Source organism: Pseudonaja textilis, chromosome 1 (genome assembly GCF_049901715.1).
Source record: "Pseudonaja textilis isolate UNSWEBS1 chromosome 1, rPseTex1.2, whole genome shotgun sequence".
In the NCBI taxonomy this organism is placed as follows: domain Eukaryota; kingdom Metazoa; phylum Chordata; class Lepidosauria; order Squamata; family Elapidae; genus Pseudonaja; species Pseudonaja textilis.
Genome location: NC_141990.1, coordinates 5428992 through 5448790, shown reverse-complemented (window position 1 = coordinate 5448790; position 19799 = coordinate 5428992). Strand labels below are relative to the sequence as shown.

The 19799-nt window shown below is 43.9% G+C and overlaps 1 protein-coding gene across 3 annotated transcripts in view; it reads right to left on the bottom strand.

Moving 5' to 3' along the window:
• Positions 1–19799, bottom strand: part of YPEL2 (yippee like 2) — a 100550-nt gene that overhangs the window by 33552 nt on the left and 47199 nt on the right. For 2 of the 3 annotated variants that reach the window (XM_087925059.1, XM_087925064.1), the window contains exon 4: positions 17701–17809. In XM_087925059.1, coding sequence (XP_087781185.1) covers positions 17701–17809 — 109 coding nt within the window. Of the gene's footprint in view, positions 1–9089; positions 9512–17700; positions 17810–19799 lie in introns of those variants that run through there. The other variant, XM_026710293.2, reaches the window with a different exon arrangement.

The following is a 19799-nucleotide window of genomic DNA, read 5'->3' as shown; positions in this document are numbered from 1 at the left end:
TCGTTAAGCAAATCCGGCTTCCCCATTGGCTATGCTCGTCAGAAGGTCGTAAAAGGGGATCATGTGACCCCAGGATGCTGCAACCGTCACAAATACGAGTTGGTTGCCAAGTGGCTGAATTTTCATCACAGGGCCCTGGAGATGCTGCAATGGTTTTAAGTGTGAAAAACTGTCATAAGTCATGTTTTTCAGTGCTGTTGCAACTTCGAACAGTCCCTAAACGAGGATTGCCTGTATATTTGCCGAGCGGTAACATCAAAATTGTTCTTCCCTTCCTCCCGCTTGAAAATCATGACAAACTTCTGTTATTTTTAATATTGGAAACTTTTTATTTTTCTTTCAAATGAGCACCAACATATATGTTGTAAATTGGACAAAACAATGCTCCCTTCCTTTTAATACTGAAGTAGTATGTACAATATGCCAATGTATTTAAAACAAATTAGGCCATTAAAAAAAACAATAATAGACAAGTAAACATTTATTACTAAAGCAAAATAAGACCTGAAGAATTTGTCAAACAAAAATAAAACATCAATAAAATAAAACCAAGATTTATTTATTTTTAAATATTAAAGTATAAAGTATACAGTTCTGTAAACACAAAGATGTCCAACATGATGGGCTGGTATTAGAAATATAGTCTCTTCATTTAGGGAAAAGATAAAGGATATTCCAGGATATCTTTGCAATAATAATAATAATAATATTTGCCTGCACAAATATTATTATGCAGCGTTTATTTATTTTAAGTTAAAAACCATTCCTTTTTCTCCCCTAACGTCTTTCCGCTCTCTTTAAAAAAAATATTTATTTTTTTAAAGTACAATTCCTGAACGTTTACACAAGGTTATATTCCGCTTCCCGAAGCAGCAAAACCGATTGCTTTAGCCAAAAATGGGCTCCGATAGAAGCAGAAAAATGGGTGATTCATCTTCCACCCATGAAATGATGCTACAAAATATATATTTAGCACACAAATTATCTCAGGCCCAAAACGCACACCCCGAACAATGCTTGGCATGATCGCAAGAGAAACTGATTTCATTTCATTGTGTTCTTGTGTGTGTGTTTATGCGTGTGCATCACAAAGTGTGAAGACTACAAGGAGGGAGAAGGGAGTGTATTCTCTCTGCCACTAACCACAACATTGACGCAAAGCGCAATTCAGTAGCTGATGTTGTTGGTCCATTTCATATTTTTTATCAAAAGTCAGACACTTTGGAAAGCAAAAATAATAAAATAATAACGCATGCGTTTTGGTAGTGAGATGATTTACTGGGATGCCAGAAGGATGGTCCTGTAGAAAGAAGGATACGCCAATTTTTTTATCTCCTGATGCTATTTCTGTATTTTATGCAACAGTTTGACCCAGCTGAAATTTTACTGGGACAAAGTTTTAATCGCTTTAGGTCTAGAAATGCTATTTTGGAGACCACCAAAAGAACACAGTCAAAGTGGGAAGAAGAGAAGGCAGAATCTACATCCCCAGATTGAAGAACCAGGATTGCTAACGCCTCATTCATACCGGTTTCTGATCCAAAACAAACGGGGAGGAAAAAAAGCTAGAACTATATAGAAACCTGGTTAACGCCAATGCAGTCAGTGCGACAATTTGTGTTGCCTTGCTACATTGCCTGCGTATGGAAAACCCGTTTGGGAAAACACAGTTCTTATTCCAGTTATATTTCTCAAGCTTGGTTGCTTTAAGAGGTATGGACTTCAACTCCCAGAATTCTCCCTGCGAGGTGGGGAATTCTGGGAGTTGAAGTCCACACACCTCTGAAAGGAGCCAAGTTTGAGGGGGGAAAAGAACTGAATGAGGCTGACAAAGAGTTTTGTAAACAGCTCCCTGGTAATAAAACACCACACAAATCACAGCGGGTCAGGGTGACAAGACCCATTCACAGCTTAGTGGATTTTTCTACACGATGGCCACCATGAGGAGGACAAAAATGGGAGGGGAAAACAGATTCTTTGGCTTGGATCACGATACTGGGGAAACCTGCGTGATTTCTCCTTGTCCATGACAGAAAACTGATATGCACAACATTGCAGCATGGTTCTTTCACCGCAATAAATTGCAATAAACACAAGAACAACAACTCACACTCAAATAAATAACAGTCGCTTGCATTAGCCTGTAAATTAAACAACAACAACAAAAAGAGTTTTTATACTGTGAGCTGGAAGCCCTGGGGAAAAAAAAGGGGTGGGCTAAGAAAGGAATTAATTAAAGCTTCCCAGAGTCCCAATGCATCTATTGAAAGTTGGTGTGTTTTTCCCCAAACTTGGCCATTTTAAGACGAGTGGACTCCATCCCCCAGAATTCTGCAGCCATGGGGAATTCTGGGAGTTGAAGTCCAACTCCTCTTAAAGGATCCACGTTTGAAACAACACGGATTTAAAGAGGAAAGAAAAAACGATTGAGGTGAGTCTACGTTTTCCATGCACCCTCCGCTACGAACAGTGGATTTTGGGATCTACTGATCCAGACTTGGATCTATTGCAAAATGGAGACATTGATCAGAAAGAGCAAGTTTGATTAGAAGACCCATCAGTGTATGTCCTCCAAAATTGTCTTCGTCCTCTTAACTAGCTTGCCACCTCAAGGATAGCAAAGGACACCATCCAGTCACCGGTGGAGAATGTAGGACTCAAGTTTCCACCCAGCTGGTTTTTGGGGCCAGAATCTTCTACCTCTTCTCTACTTGAAGAGTGATCTAGAAGCATCCAACTTCCCAAACATATGAATGGCTCTTCTTATGAAACCTGGATTAGAAATTCATATCCTGGGCCTGTAAGACTTAATATATTGTCTCTGCACCCCATAGAGATGTCTTGGTAGACTTCAAGCAAGACTGATAGAGGAACTTTAGACGGTTGCACACCATTTTTGGAGGCTGGTACCAAAATGGTCCTGGTGAAGAAACCTCACTTTTTCCTCAAATAAATAAGCAACCTTTACTTCCCCCAAATCAGTCTTTCAAAACACAATTGGAGGATGCAGTGTGTCAAAACCACCATCATAAAAGTCCACCTCAATCATCTCAGAAGCTGAAGGATACTACAGTGGTTTAAGGATTATCTTCTATTCCAGGATTTCACAAATCTCAGCAATTTCAAGTGTTTCTCAAATTTGGCAACTTGGAAGATATGGGTGGACTTCAACTCCCAGAATTCCCCAGTGAGCTCTGGCTGGGGGATTCTGGGAGTTGAAGTGCACCTGTCTTCAAGTCGCACGAGAACTGAGAAAGACTTGCGCGGTCCAAATCAGGAAGATCAAGAATTGAGGTTCAGAGCTAGGCTGTCTATCCCAAAACACAACTCTGCTTTGATGTTGGTTTTCCCCCTGCTCCACATCACAACGACCAAAGGGACGATCATCTCAATTCCGCCATTTGGGGATAATTTTCTGCAATACTTTTCTTGAACAATTGATCACGATCCCTGGAGATTCTGAATTTTACTAAAATTAAAGCTTTTCTGTAGCCCCAGGCTCTAAGATGCAAAACCGTGATGATATTTAATACTAGCTTAGGGTTATCTGTAGTTAGGTCCCCACTGTGGCCAGCCGATAAAGTCCTTGGAAACGATTCAGCCTCTGTTCCTCTCTAATTCCTACCAAAGTTAGGACAGGTTAGACCAGGGGTCCCCAAACTTGGCAACTTTAAGACTTGTGGACTTCAACTCCCAAAATTCCTCAGCCAGGTATGCTGGCTGAGAAATTCTGGGAGTTGAAAGTCCACAAGTCTTAAAGTTGCCAAGTTTGGAGACCTCTGGATTAGACCTTCTAGATTCTATTTGTCTATTTTTAATCAGGAATGCCTCTTGACACCTAAACTTTGTTTTTTAAATTATTATTGTTATTTTGCAGGGAGTCCAAGATTGCACTTTTCACTCCTCTGGTTCTCCTGGAAAATAGGACTGGCTATTGTTCAGTGTCACACAATGAGTCCTATATCTGATTTCAGTTTTGAACCCAAAGCTCCTTAATTTTAGACCAAGTCTTCCTTTACTGTACTAAACTCTCAGACACTGCTTCCATATTTCTCCACTGGCAAGTAATGTGGACTAAAAACCTTGAAGTTTCCATGCTTTAAAACAGTGTTTTTCAACCTTGGCTACTTGAAGACACGTGGACTTCAACTCCCAGAATTTTCCATGCTGGCTGGGGAATTCTGGGAGTTGAAGTCCACAGGTCTTAAAGGGTGCCAAGTTTGAGAAACACGGACACAGGAAATCTACCCTTTCTTTTTAAATCTCCCATCCAGAAGTTCCCACAAGTTTTCCTTTGGGGTGGCACATAATATTAATATTGTGGGAACACAACTTGGTCTTAACACCAGCACATAGTGAAGTTCCTCAAACATTTAAAGTGACACAATAAAGAACTTTTCCCCCTTCCTGTCTCTTTCGTTGGTACGATTTAATTCATCTTCCTGCTCCCCCCAATTTATCTCCCCCGTCCCCAAAAGTTCCAAAAAGACTCTAGAACATTAAAAAAATAATAATCAATTTGCTACAAACTGATTTTATCTCTTGCCAATTACAGAATGTTTCTTTCTCTCTCTCTCTATCAAGAGATGCTCTGTGGCCTACAGAAGATCTCACAGGAACAATTCCCACCCCTACCCAAATGAAACTGAATCAAAGGAAAAACTGGATGGAAAAATAACTATTTAATAATCGAATGAAGTTAAAGTCCATGCCACTCAAACTAGCCCTGTATTAAGTGTCAGGTCAAAGGGTGGAAAAATTTCACACCATTATTGACCGATCCTATAAAACGCAACGGAGAGGAATTGGAGGGCTTTGGAGATGGGAGGGAGACAGACAGAAACCCAGCCCTAGAAATTTTCCAAGGTCCTTCAGCCTCCTGTGTGACCTCAAGACTCTCCTTGAAGCAAAAGGTGTGACTTCCAGGAAAGCTCTACCCCCTAGATAAGCCCATTTCCAGACTTAGTTCATCCCAAGTGTCATTCAGACTTATCTCCTGCAAGGCTGGAGAGACAATTAAATCCTTAGCTAGGTCAGTGGGGCAAGGATGCCTTTTAATTAAGCCACCCAGGGATTTTTCCAGCTTTGCAACTTGGGAAAAAACGGGATCGCTTTCAGACAAGCTTCTAAACCTCAAAGATCAGATCCAACAAAGGAAGGCAATGCAATGCTCAGCCTTCTGGCTGAGTCTTCTTCTAATGAGAGAGGAGAGGGGTGTAAGATAAGATGGAGAGGCTAGCGACAGGAATGGCTGCCCTGCTCCCTGTTATAACATCATTTATTCTATTTATTTTTCTCAGCACAGAGAACATAATACTTTCTTTCAGGGGAAAAAGGACTTTTCGGTTCAAGCCTGGTGGATTCACACTCTTTAGCGCAGGGGTCTTCAAACTTGATCGCTTTTAAGACCTGTGGACTTCAACTCCCAGAATTCCTCCTCCAGTCCACGTTAGCTCAGGAATTCTGGGAGTGGAAGTCCACAAGTCTTAAACTTGCCAGGTTTGAAGGCCCTTGTGTTTAAGCGGAAGCAGCCGGCTCTTTTGGATTCCCTATTGGTGACACCACCCAACTTCTAATTCTCGTTTGCAAGGAAGATTCTCAAGTAAGTCCAGTGACTCTAAGCCGGCCGGAGCTAAACCTCTGGAAGGCCACGGAGGAGAAAGAAGGTGGCTGTCATGGAGGAAGAGGGCTTCTCAATCTTTCCATACAGGAGTGAAGGAATGGATGGAACCACCAGCTGATGGCCCACAGGTCCTCCTGACTGACTCAGATTTGAACACTTTTCGCGCTCTGAAATATTTTCTTCCCACAACGTTACGGCCAAAATCTGCTCCTGGGTGAGGAGACGTTCTAAAAATAATAATAATAACAAGACAACAGGACTAAGTTTTGAGTCTCCAGCTGCAATAATCAATATGTCTCACAGCAGACTTTACAGGAGTTGCTAGAACCAGGACATCTGTAAATAGACATATAGAGTGACTTCAGCCTCCATCTCTCTGTTCTCCTTGCATCCCCCTTTCTCCCTTTTTGGCTTTTGACACAATCCATACCTCCTTGAGGAACCTCAATTGTGTGATGCTAGATTACAATCCCCCAAAATAACAAGCTACCCCCAGATAATCAGGCTTATCTCTGCAGACTTTTGGGGTGGGCTAATTCTCTAGAAACCAAAGATGTTAAAACATCCCTTTTCAAATCAAAATTTCCTTTTCCTCAACTTCAGCATAAAGACAAGAGCGAGAGAAGCCACCTCAGATCCAAGGAGACACAGGTAGTGGGGTTGGAGAATAGTAGAACTAGCTAGCCTAAAATTAGGAGGCCTACAACTTTTTTTTTTTGAGATGCAGGGAAAAAAGACAGGCATGAGGTATATATATATATATATATATATGTTTTCTGAGGTTCTCGCGGGTATTTGTATGTGGATCTTTGGTTGTTCGGGTTTTCTCCCGCGTAAGATTCAAAGTATCTAGGCAACGTTTCGATGAAGTCTCATTCATCATCTTCAGGCTTCTGTCTCCGGCTCTGTGCTTCTCAGAGTAATGTGAGATTGCAGCTGCTTCCTCCTTTTAACTGCCAGTGGGGGTGAGACTTGATTGGGTGGGGGCTTGGCTGTGTTCTGATTGGGTGGGGGTGTGTTCTCATTGGTAGGGGTTTGGCTGTGTTCTGATTGGTTGGGGGGTTAGCCGTGTTCTGATTAGTTGGAGGCGTGTTCTGTTCAGGTGGGGGCTTGGTTGTGCTCAGGTTAGTCTTAGTTGCTGGGGGATTTGAGCTGGTGAGTTGTGATCTTGCTGTTTGGCTTCGAGTTCGTGGTCCTTCTGCATCTTCATAGTGGGTGTCGGTTTGCTTCATGTATGGCTCGGAGGGGTTTGAAGTGGGTAGTGATGCAGCTGCCGTGCAGCTTCTGGTCCATGGTCGTGTCTCATCTTCTGAGTGGGTGGGAGTCTGTTTTCTACATGGAAGTGTGGTGGTGGCATCTTGTGTGGCTCTCATGGGTGTGGGTCTGGTGTCCTTCTTCATGTTAGGTACTCGTCTGTTCATGAGGGTGGGTTTCCAAATGGCTGGAAGGCGGGAGGTGTCATCTCGTTTGTTCATGCTGTGTGGGCGTTTTTCTATCTCTATGGCTTCTCTGATTATTCTGCTGTTGAAGTGTTCGGTTTTGGCGATAGTTCTGGTACTTTTAAAATCAATTTCATGTCCTGTGGCTTTGAGGTGTTGGACCAGGGAAGAGGTCGTTTCTTCTTTTTTGATTGAGTTCTTATGTTCTTCAATGCGTGCACTTATTCTTCTGTTAGTTTGTCCAATGTATGTGGTAGGGCAGGCAGTGCAGGGGATTTCATATACTCCTTGGTTTTCTAATTCGATTTTGTCTTTGGGCTTTCTTAGGATGGTGGATATTTTTCTGTTTGTGCAGAATGCTGTTTTGATGTTGTGTTTTTGGAGGATCTTGCTAATTTTGTCTGTAGTGCCTTTTATATATGGGAGGAGGGCTTTGCCGTTTTCTTGTTCTCTGTCTTGGATTTTGGTTGGGGTTTCTTTTTGGATTAGGTGGGTAATCTTCTTTCTTTGGAATCCATTGGCTGCAAGTACGTTGGTGAGAGTGTGTAGTTCGGTTTTTTGGTGTTGTTCATCGGCTAAGCATTTTGTTCTGGAGATGAGTGTCTTGGCTACGGAATTGATCTGTGCTGGGTGGTGGTGTGAGAGTGCATGTAGATAGCGGTTAGTATGTGTTTTCTTCTGGTAGATGGTGTGTCCTAGGGAGCCATTGGATCTTTTGTATACCAAGACATCTAGGAAGGAAGTTGGTTGTTGGCTTCTGTTTCCATGGTGAATTGTATTTTGGGGTGTAGGCTGTTGAGGTGTGTGAGGAAGTTGTTCAGTTTTTCTTTCCCATGTGGCCAGATTATGAAGGTGTCATCTACGTATCTGAGCCAGAGTTTGGGTTTGTGGTCTTATTTTTCTAGAGCTTGTGTTTCAAAGTGTTCCATGTAGAGGTTTGCGATGACAGGTGAGAGGGGTGATCCCATGGGTGCTCCTTCTATTTGTTTGTATTTTTGTCCATTGTAGGTGAAGTATGTATTGGATAGGCAGTGGTTGGTTAGATCTAGGATGTGCTTGGGGGGGTTGTATTTGTTTTGGATGGCTGTCAAGGCTTCTTTTATTGGCACTTGGGTGAAGAGGGATATAACATCGAAGCTTACTAGTAGGTCGCTAGGTTGTAAGTTTTGTTTCTTTATGATCTCGATGAATTGGAATGAGTTTCTTATGTGTGAGTTGATGGATTCTGCATAAGGTTGTAGTTGTTTGGCGAGAAATTTGGCTAGGTTTTGTAGAGGTGAGCCTATGGAGCTGACTATTGGTCTGAGTGGGGTTCCTTCTTTGTGTATTTTGGGGAGACCATAAAGCTTGGGGCATCTGGATGATTTTTCTCTGGGTATGATTCATTGCTGGATTTCTTCACTGATGGGGGGAGGCTTTTATTTTGGATTTGGTAGTTTTTTCTAGGTAGGTGGTGGGGTCTGTCTTTAGGGGTTTGTATGCGGGGTCTTGGAGTAGGTTGGTTAACTTGGTTTGGTAGTCAGATGTGTTCATAACCAAGCCCCCACCCAATCAAGTCCCACCCCCACTGGCAGTTAAAAGGAGGAAGCAGCTGCAATCTCACATTACTCTGAGAAGCACAGAGCCGGAGACAGAAGCCTGAAGATGATGAATGAGACTTCATCGAAACGTTGCCTAGATACTTCAATCTTACGCGGAGAAAACCCGAACAACCAAAGATATATATATATATATATATATATATATATATATATATATATATATATATATATATATATATATATATTTTACAGTCCGCGAGTTTCAAGCCATGGTTTGTCAGGATTTAAAAGAATAAAGGGGTTGACAGAAACCCTACTCATTCTCTCTTCTCTGTCCCACACCCCCAAATCATTGAGTTTCTCCCCTCAGGGGTCCTAAACCTTGATTTTATCCCCCTCCCCTCCCAAAAGGCAACCACCAGTTTCTGAGACGTAAGTTGTGTAACCGTTTGGCATTGGGTTCATTCTTTGCTTTTTGTTGTCGTTAAAAAAAAAAAAGGGAAGAAGAAACACAACGCCACACAATGCCAGAACAGTGAAAGAGGAAGACTAGGATACGCTAACTTGAGTTTGGGACTCACAAACAGATATGAAAAGCAAAGAGACGGAGTGGTGGACGGTCGCTGATTCAGGACGGCAGAGAGGGTGTGCGCGCAAGGAAGCGTGGTCTCAGGATGACAACGAAGCCCACAGCCCCGAAGGTGTGTGGTGGCACCCAGAGAGTGCCAATCGCTTGCTCGTTCTCGGAGACAAAATGTTCAGTCGGAAGAGTGAACGCTCGGCGTGGATCAGATGTCATTTCCTCTTCCGTCGGCGGTTCAATCCCAGCCATTATCTTTGATCATGTGTGCTAATTCGATGATGTATTTGCCTTCTTTATATTTCTGGCTGCTCTCAAAGGCATGTTCCTTTGAAACGACAACGACAAGAAGAAAAAGGCATTAGCAAAATCTGGAAGGGAGATGCGCGGTTTTGAAAGAGTCACGTTCAAGCTTTTCCTTAAAACATTCACGAATGTTCTGACCCAACTGGGTTCCCAAAGAGCAAACACAGACGAAGGCAGCAGCCCCCACTTTTACAGATAAAAAGCTGCTTTCCACGAATCAGCTCCGACTAGAAAGAGTCTTGCCAAGGTGTTTATCAATGTTGCCAAAAACCCAGAGATAAGAACTAATTTACAAGATTCTCCAAACACAAACTAAGATGTCCACAAGTTGAGCTTCAGAGCTTCTTTGCTATCTGCAAAGAACGCTTTTCCAAACCCGACTTTTATCCTCTTGAGGGAGGAGCCATGACCTTGCAGCCTTACTCCCAAGTTGCCTGTGCTGCTGTAATTGTTCTTTCCTCTGAGTAATCCTTCGTGCACGTGCACTTGGCACAGGCTCCTCGGGAACCTCCTCATCACTGCTGCCAGCCCCCACAATCTCTGAAGGCAGCAGTGCACTCCCTGATGGTCCTGGCCCCTCATCAGAGTCCTCGCTCTCCTCAGCCATCTGCACCTGCTGACGGCTAACCACAACGACGAGGTTAAACCCAATGGCGCTTTGTCAAAAGGTAACCGGACTGGGTTTTTTTTTTCCTGGAGGAAGAAGAGGTTTCCCTTCTCATCCAAGAAGCTTCATCGGTTCTACCAGAATAGTAGGGGCGATGGAGGAAGTAGTTCCGACAGGATGGAGGAAAGGGGAGATGGAAGGATCCTATTTCTTAAGATCAGAGGACATTTTGGAATGCCTAGAGCAGAATATGGCCAGCATGGGCTTAATTTTACTGGAAATTAAAAACCAGATAATATATCCAAGCCCATTTTCGTCCTAGCACCCCTTGATTTAATACAGGGGTTTTCAAACATAGCCATGTTAAGACGTGTGGACTTCAACTCCCAGAATTCCCCAGCCAGCCGGCTGGCTGGGGAATTCTGGGAGTTGAAGTCCACACATCTTAACTTTGTCAAGTTTGAAAAAAGATAATAATCTAATACATCCTTCTTTTCCAATTTTCAAAATCCTGTCGAAGGGAATAATGATGGCACCATAAACTCTCCCACTTTTGTATGTTTGTGGCAGTGTCACACCTACAGGAGGAGCGTGCTTGCATCGTGACTCTCCTCAGAACTAAGGAGAAATTTCCTGACAGTTAGAACAATTAATCAGGGGAACAACTTGCCTCCAGAAGTTGTGGATGCCTCCAACACTGGAAGTTTTTAAGAAGAGATTGGACAACCATTTGTCTGAAATGGTATAGGGCAGTGGTGGCTAACCTTTTTGGGCTCCTGTGCCAAAAATTGTGCGCGTGCCTGTGTGCCAGCATCGAGAAGGCAATGCGCCTGCCCCCTGCGCACGTGCGTGCAATCCCCCCCGCTACTCCCTTACCTGCACTGAACCTCCCAGCTGGTTTTCAGCCTCCCAGAGGCTTGAGGAAAGCCTCTGCAGCCCCCCAAATAGGCCAATTTCATCACTTCGGGTAATACAGGAAGTGACAAAATGGGCCTATTTTTTGGGCTGCAGAGGCTTTCCTCAAGCCTCTGGGAGGCCAAAAAAGGCCTCAAACAGGCTGAAAATCAGCTGTGAGGCGCGCGCATGCGCAGTGAGGTAAGTTTGCCTGCGGCTCGCGTGCTGGCACAAATGGCTCTGTGTGCCACCTGTGGCACACGTGCCATAGGTTCGCCATCATGAGTATAGGAAATATCAGGAAATGCAGGGGGTTGGACTAGAAGACCTCCAAGGTCCCTTTCAACTTCTATTCTATTCTATTCTATTCTATTCTATTCTATTCTATTCTATTCTATTCTATTCTATCCCTATCCCATCCTATCCCTATTCCTAGTCTATTCTTGTCCTGTTCTGTCCTGTTTTATTCTATTTCCTATTCTATTCTTATTCCTATTCCCTTCTTATTCCTGTCCTATTCTTCTTCCTATTCCCATTCCTATTCTACTTCTTATTCTTCTTATTCTTATTTCTATTCTTCTTATTCTTCTTTCTATTCTATTCCTGTTCCTATCCTATCCCTCGTCCCATCCTATCCACTCGATTCTATTCTGGTTTCGTCAAAAATAAAATATAAAAAATTAAAATATGTGAGTTGAAGCCAGCCCATCTGGAAGGTTCTCGAATTGAGAAAGTTTGGTGTATCGCTTTTGTTTTGATCAAGGTTGCTTTTCCCCCCGCTCGGCTTTTATTCTCTATCGATTGTGCCTCACCCTAAGATGTATCGATCTGGGGCACGCTATAAATATTTGAATTGAATAATGAATGAATTATTGGAACGAAACTTTAGGGCCTTGCTGTAATTCTAAACACTGGTTTTTATTTTTAAATTTCTAAAGAGAAAGGTGGATCACTTCTTCGAATGGACAGAGCTATTATTTGCTAGATTTTGACCCAAGACCCCTAGTTATGACTAGACAGGTAGTCCTTGAATTACAGCCATTTCTTTAGTGACCATTCGAAGTTACAACAGAACTGAAAAAAAGTGACTTCTGCCCATTTTTCTCACTTACGAGCGTTGCAAGATCCCCGTGGTCAGGTGATCAAAATTTGGATATTCGGCAACTGACATGTACTTAGGACAGCTGAAGTGTCTTGGGGTCATGGGATCACCTTTGGTAATCTTCTGACAATGGGAAGCCAGATTCACTTAACAATCCTGTGATTAACTTAATCATAGCAGCAATTCACTTAACAACTGGGTCAAGAAAGATCACAAAACGGGGCGGGGTGGGGGGGTGGGGGAACCAGGGATGGGATTCTACCGGTTTGGTCTAGTTCTGTAGAACCGGTTCTTCCGATTCTGCAGAGTTTGGAGAATCTGCAAGTTGTGCCCCTGGCTGGCCCCGCCCATCTCCACCCAGCCGGTCCTTATCACACATGCACGACACTGCTGGCTGCATTTTCCCCCGCCCGCCCAGTCACTCCTTGCGGTATTTCCCCCCCCCGCCACCCGATGATCAGCTGTTCCAACAATCAGCTGTCTTGGGATCCCCCTCGCCGTCTTACTAGTTCCCCAGGATGTACTTCCCTGAGGCCTCGTCTTGCTGAGCAGTAGAAATTTTGGGCTTGATTGCGGTCGTAAGTCTGAGTGGCGCAGAGGTGGAGTTCTCGCCTCACAATCAGGAGGCTGTGAGTTCGATCCTAAATACAGGCAGATATTTCTCTCTTTTGGGCACACTTGAGAATATATCGACCGAATAAAACTCCGCACTGGCAACAGGAAGGGCATCTGGCCAGTAAAAACTCAGCTCCATTCAGTTGCCCAGACTCTACTTCACAAGGGATTATATGGAGTGGTTAAAAGATGATGATTGCGGTCATAAGTCTGAGTGGTGCAGTGGCCTAGAGGTGGAGTTCTCGCCTCACAATCAGGAGGCTGTGAGTTCGATCCTAAATACAGGCAGATATTTCTCTCTTTTGGGCACACTTGAGAATATATCGACCGAATAAAACTCCGCACTGGCAACAGGAAGGGCATCTGGCCAGTAAAAACTCAGCTCCATTCAGTTGCCCAGACTCTACTTCACAAGGGATTATATGGAGTGGTTAAAAGATGATGATTGCGGTCATAAGTCTGAGTGGTGCAGTGGCCTAGAGGTGGAGTTCTCACCTCACAATCAGGAGGCTGTGAGTTCGATCCTAAATACAGGCAGATATTTCTCTCTTTTGGGCACACTTGAGAATATATCGACCGAATAAAACTCCGCACTGGCAACAGGAACGGCATCCGGCCAGTAAACACTCAGCTCTATTCAGTTGCCCAGGCTCCACCTCGCAAGAGATTATAGGGGGTGGTTAAAAGATGATGATTGCAGTCGTAAGTCGAGGACTACTTATAGTGTAGCAAAGGAGCAGCTCGATAAGAGTTTCGACAGGATCGAGGCGCCTGAATCGCAAAACACTTTGCTTGGTGTGAAAAGCCACAGACGTAAATGGTGAGAAATTGAGAATAACGTATTTTCTTAAAATAGCACAGATCTAAAGTGTCCATTTGACAGAGTCTGTTCTGCAGAAATCCAGCTCATAAGCTTATTTATTACAAGTGGTCTTCAACTTACGACCGATTGTTGAGCAACTGTTTGAAATTATGACACCTTCCCCCTCCACCCCAAAGCTACTTACAACCTGCAGGTAATCCTCGACTTGTGACCGTAATTGAGCAAAAATTTCTGCTAAGTGAAACGTTCATTACGTGAATTTCCCCCCGTTTTACAACCTTTTTAGTTGTTAAGTGAATCTGGCTTCCCCATTGACTTTGCTTGTCAGAAGGTTGCAAAAGGGGATGATGTGACACTGCAACCGTCATAAATACGAGTCAGTTGGCAAGCATCTAAATTTTCATCATGTGAACTTGGGGACGCTGTCATTTTTTTGCCAGTTTCTTGTGTTTAGAACTGAGTCAGATTATGATCCCAGCGTTCAACTTAACAATTGCCAGGTTCATTTAATGACCACTGCATTCATTCACTTAAAGACTGCCACGTTTGCTTAACAACCAACATAAAATAATTTATTTTTTTTAAAAAAAAAGGCCCGATCACACACGATACCTCGACTTATAACCAAAATTCCAAGCTCAATTCGGGTCGTAAGTCAAGGACTATTTGTAAAGTGCCAGACATATACTACAGGTATTCCACACATATCTATTGTTAAGTGAGACATTTGAAAAGTGGACTTTGTCCCATTTTACGACCTTTCTGGCCACCATTGTTAAGTGAATCACTGCAGTGGATAGGTTAGTAACTTGAGTTATTAAGTAAATCTGGTTTCCCCATGGATTTTGCTTGTCAGAAGGTTATAAAAGTTGATCGCATGACTTTGGGACAACTTTGGGCACCTGTCATAAATGTTAGTCAGTGGTCGAGCACCTGAATTATCATCACGTGACGATGGTGATGCTGCAAAAGTCGTAACTGTGAAAAATGGTCATAAGTCACTTTTTCCACTTTTACCGTTGTAAAATGAACTGCTGTAATTTATCTGTATACAAATATAATCTAGTTGTTCAAAACGTGTAGGATGCGGAGGGATTTATCCTTTATTTGAAAGTCTGTGTTTCCTTTGGCAGCAAAAAAAACCCCATAAGTTATTTAGCAAGATAGATTCCTACTGAAATCACAACTCAGCATATAACACAACAGATAAATATCCGCCTTCTGGTTTGTGTCAAGCTGCTCTCAGCAAGGCTGAAGAAAACCACCTTGGCAACATAGAAAATGTAGAACATTTAGAAAAACACCCAGTCCTTTTCTTTCATCGAGTCAACCCGTTTTTTCCTTTTTTTATTCATTTATTTCCTTGTAATTTTTAAATGATTTTAATTTTAAAAAAAAATATAATTACGGGTCATCCTTGACTTATGACCACTATTGAGCCCAAAAAATGTATGCTGCTAAGCAAGACAGGGGTTAAATGAAAGTCTTGGCCGATTTTATGATCTCCCTTGCTGTTGTGAATCCCTCCTCCGGTTGTTAAGTTAGTGACCTGGTTGTTAAGTGAATCTTCCCTTTGACTTTGCTGCTCCGAAGGTCGCAAAAGGGGATCACGTGATCCCGGGATGTTGCGACCATCATAACCGGTTGCCAAACCCCTGAATTCGGATCACAGGACCGCGGGGTGGTGCGATTCAACCAGTTGTCAACTCATAAAATATTTCTATGGTCTTTTTAGAGTTACCAACAGAAAGGGAGCAGGGTAGCAGCTTGCAAAAATGAAACTGCATTCCATAAATGTCTTCAAAGATAGTAACTAGGTGACCGAAGTTTCTGTCACACAAAATTCTAACTGGAGAGCATTGATTGATGACTCTGGGCTATGGATGTGTCCCATTGGAGAATATGAATTATGATACACTCAGGCACCCAGGCACGTTGTTGAGTTAACTCCCAAGATATCCTTTTTAAGTTTTGGAAGTTTGGCTCGAAACTCATGATTTAAATGGGGGTAACTGCTGGAGTCCTGACACTGGTAGAACAACCGGTTCAGTGAGCGTGCTCTTCGCTTCGCGCATGCGCTTTCAATTTTAAAAAGCCCATTTTCAACACAATGACTTACCTACTACTTGCAGCCCCGGGGGTCTAAAACAGTGAACCAGCTGTGCTAAAAAAAAACACCAGGAAATAAAGCACAGGAAAGAAGCAAGCGCAGGGGATCAGGGCAAAATGCTCACTGGAACTACCAGTTTGGCTAAACCGGTAGAATCCCATTCCTGGCAACGGTGTGAAAAATGATTCCAAGTCACATTTTTCACAGCTGTTTTAACTGCTAACCCTGAAACTAACCTGGCCGAAGCCATTTTGAGGCTCCAGGGTTGCCATACTGGAGTGGAGGGATGGCGGGGGGGGAAGAGAGAGCTGGTTTTTTTTGTAGTCGAAACAAAATAGTTTCTCTTGGGAACCAAGGACATTCTCACACCTGGTCAGAGAGAGAGGAAGAGTGACGTTACCAGGAGGCTGGAGGGCACCTCGATCGGACCATGTGACTGATTGTTTGGGGAAAGGGGCAAAAACTTTCATTTTTAATTAGGTGAAAACCGTGGGAACCTTTCAGTGTCGGTTTTCACCAGTCTGTGCCAATATGATATATCCAATAAAACTTGTTCTTTGAGAAATTGACTTGCTTCGGAGTTCTGTTTGCTATGGGTGTATTACTTGGAACCAGATGTGGTATTCAGCGGGTCCTGACCAGTTCTGGAGAACCGGTAGCAAAAATTTTGAGTAGTTCAGAGAACCGGCAAAAACCACCTCTGGCTGGTCCCGCCCCCATCTATTCTCCGCCTCCCGAGTCCCAGCTGATTGGCTGGGTCTTCTTCGGTTGCCCTGCGCAGGAGAACGGAGCTGGAAAGCAGGTTAGTGGGGTGGGGAGGGGATGGGGATTTTGCAGTATATCCTTCCCCTGCCATGCCCACCAAGCCACGCCCACCAAGCCATGCCACACCCATCAAGCCACGCCCACAGAACCGGTAGTAAAAAAATTTGAATCCCACCACTGGTTGGAACCCTGACATTAACATTGAATCGTCCCTTAAATGCACAGTTGTAAGTCGAGGACTACCTGTATTTTAATTTTAATTTTTTCCTTGGGCAATGAGCACTTATTTATCTATCTTATTAATCCCAAGCATGTTTAAACTCGGTTACTGATGACTGACCCTCTGCCCTTTCTTCTCTATGATCTTTCCTTCTGCTGCCTGCATTTAGTATCATCTAAAAGGCTTAATAAAATTAAAATGCCCTTAAACTTATTCAGGTGGATGGCATACAGCTCCCTGGAAACATCCAGAGAGAATTAAGTGCAGCTAGTCCTCAACTTACAACGGTTCATTTAGTGACTGCTCAAAGTTACAATGGTGCTGAAAAAAAATGGACTTGACAGTTTTTCACACTTACGACCGTAGCAGGTGTCCGTAGCAAGTGTCAACGGGCTCCTATTTATGACGTGATCCCCTTTTGCGACCTCCAGACAAGCAAAGTCAATGGGGGGGAAGCCAGATTCACTTAACAACCACAGTGATTCACTTAACAACCAGTGTTACGAGCTTATCTGTGAGATTCTCATTTTAACAACCATGGCAAGAAAAGTCCTAGTCGGCAGTCCATTCACTTTAACAAATTTTCACTTAGTAACGTGAATTCTGGGCTGAACTGTGATCGTAACTTGAGGACTACTGGATTTATGACGGTGACAATGTCCTGGGATACCCTTTTGGGACCTTCTGACAAGCAAAGTCCCCAAACGGGGACACCAGATTCATTTATACAACCATGTTAACTAACTTAACCATTTTGGGGGCCTTCTGGGACTCAGGCAAGCCCCTTGGGCGGGCGAGTCAACGATGTTGCGCATGTACACAGCGTTGCGCATGCGCGATAAGGACTGACCGGGCAGGGAGAGGAGGAGCCACTGGGTCAGGGGCGTGGCCAGCCAGAAGTTACTACTGGTTTGGCAACCCATGCCAAACCCTTGCTACCGGTTCAATTGAACCGGTACGAACTGGCTGAAAACCATCACTGACCGACTCTCTGAAAGCCAGGGAGTCTCAGCGGGAAAAAATATATATATACGGCCCTTGATAACAGAATAAGAAGCAACCTTTCACCACTCACATATTTCCAACCAAGTGTAGTTTTGCAATTTTCACAGTAAATATCAGCCACTGCATGAAGTCCCGTTAGCAGAATTCGCTCCTCCGCAGGACCGCAGCCGACGTTGACTCTGCGGGGAACAAGGGGATGGGAAGAGAGAGAGAAAGCTTAATTTCACCGAAGGAGCAAGTTATTAACTTTGTCACAGGTTGTCAAGTATTACCAGCTGTATTCCAGAGCAGTGTTTCTCAAACGCGGTCCCTTTAAGAAGGGTAGACTTCAACTCCCAGAATTCCCCCAGCCAGCAATGCTGGCTGAGGGAATTCTGGGAGTTGAAGTCCACACCTCATAAAGTCACCACGGGTGATATCACTTCTCCAGGGTGTATATTACAGAAATATTAAAAAAACAAAGTCAGCTTTAAGGAGGCATTTCACAAATTTTACATAGATTTTTTTTTTTTTTTTTACAAATTCATGTGAAATATTAATACACTTTAGGAAGCCTTAGTAAGGCCACGTGTGGAATACTGCATCCAAGTTTGATCTTCACATTACCAAAAAGTTGTTGAGACTTTGGGAAAAGTGCAAACAAGAGCAACTAAGATGATTAAAGGCCTGGAGACTAAAACATATAAAGAACTTGTTGCAGAATTCAGGTGTGGCTAGTTTAGAGAAAAGAAGGACCAAGAGGGGACATGATAGCAGAATTTCAGTATTTGAGGGGCTGCCACAAAGGAGAGGGAGTCAAGCTATTCTGCAAAGCACCTGAAGGCAGGACAAGAAGCAATGGGTGGAAACTAATCAAGGAGAGAAGCAACCTGGAATTAAGGAGAAACTTCCTAAAAGTGAGGACAATTAACCAGTGGAACAGCTTGCCACTAGAAGTGGTGGGTGCTTCATTACTGGAGGTTTTTAAGAAGAGACTGGACAGAGACTTGTCTGAAATGGGTATAGGGTCTCCTGCTTGAGCAGGGGGGTGGACTAGAAGACCTCCAAGGTCCCTCCCAGCTTTATTCGGATTGATTCATTGATTGATTCAAACGTGGCCGAAACCATGCATGTCTCCCAGAGCATCATCATATTTAATATTGAGATATCTCACAGATGCTTTTATTACTAGTAGATTATGCACCTTTGATGTACAGTCAGGATACATTATGGGTTGGCACCCAGGACCCATGGATGTCCCCAGGGGTGGGATCCTACCGCCGTAACAACCGGTTTGGTGAGCATGCGCTTTGCCGTGTGCGCATACGCAGTCCTGGTAAACCAACTTCTCCAGCAAGCAATAACCTTCTGCTGATGCGTGGCACTCAGCTGTGCCACGCAAAGCAACTAAGGTTGCTTTAGCAGGGAATAAAGGACAGCCTAGAGCCCGGGTGGGCAGGTGGGCCCAACTGAAGCAAAGAAGATCTTCAGATCGAACAGGTTCGGTGTCATCTGCTCTTTGGAGCTACAGGGCTAAACCGGTAGAATCCCACCCCATGGAGGCCCCCAAATAAAATGAATTAAGCGTTCAAATATTACATTCAATTATTAGGGTCGGTGTGATGGGTGACCTCACATCAAACCTTGTACAATTTCAGGCCACATCACTGTACCAGGCAAGGTTTTGCCCTAGATCTCACAAGATCCAAGGAGGAGACATCCAAACCATGCAATATTTGTTTATTTCAAAAGATATGGATCGTTGTAATGCCCAGGGGCGGGATTCAAAAAATCCCAACAACCGGTTCTCTGCCCAGTTGCTGGGTGGGCGTGGCCATGGTGGGCGTGGCCTACTGGAACTTCCGGGAGGGCAGATTTTCGCCTTCCCCAGAGTCCGGAGGCTTCTCTCAGACCTCTGGGAAGGCAAAAAGGCCTCCTCCCAGGTTCTGGAGGCCCTCCAGAAGCCAGAAACAGATCAGTTTCTGGACTTCGGGATCTTCTGGGAGGGCAGATTTTCACCTTCCCCAGAGTCCGGAGGCTTCCCTCAGGCCTCTGGGAGGGTGAAAATGGTCTCCCCTGGGCTCTGGAGGCCCTCTGGAAGCTGGAAACAGACCCATTTCTGGACTTCCAGAACATCCAGAGTCCCCGCACAGACCCTACACTGACCTGCATACAAAATGGGCCGCGTGG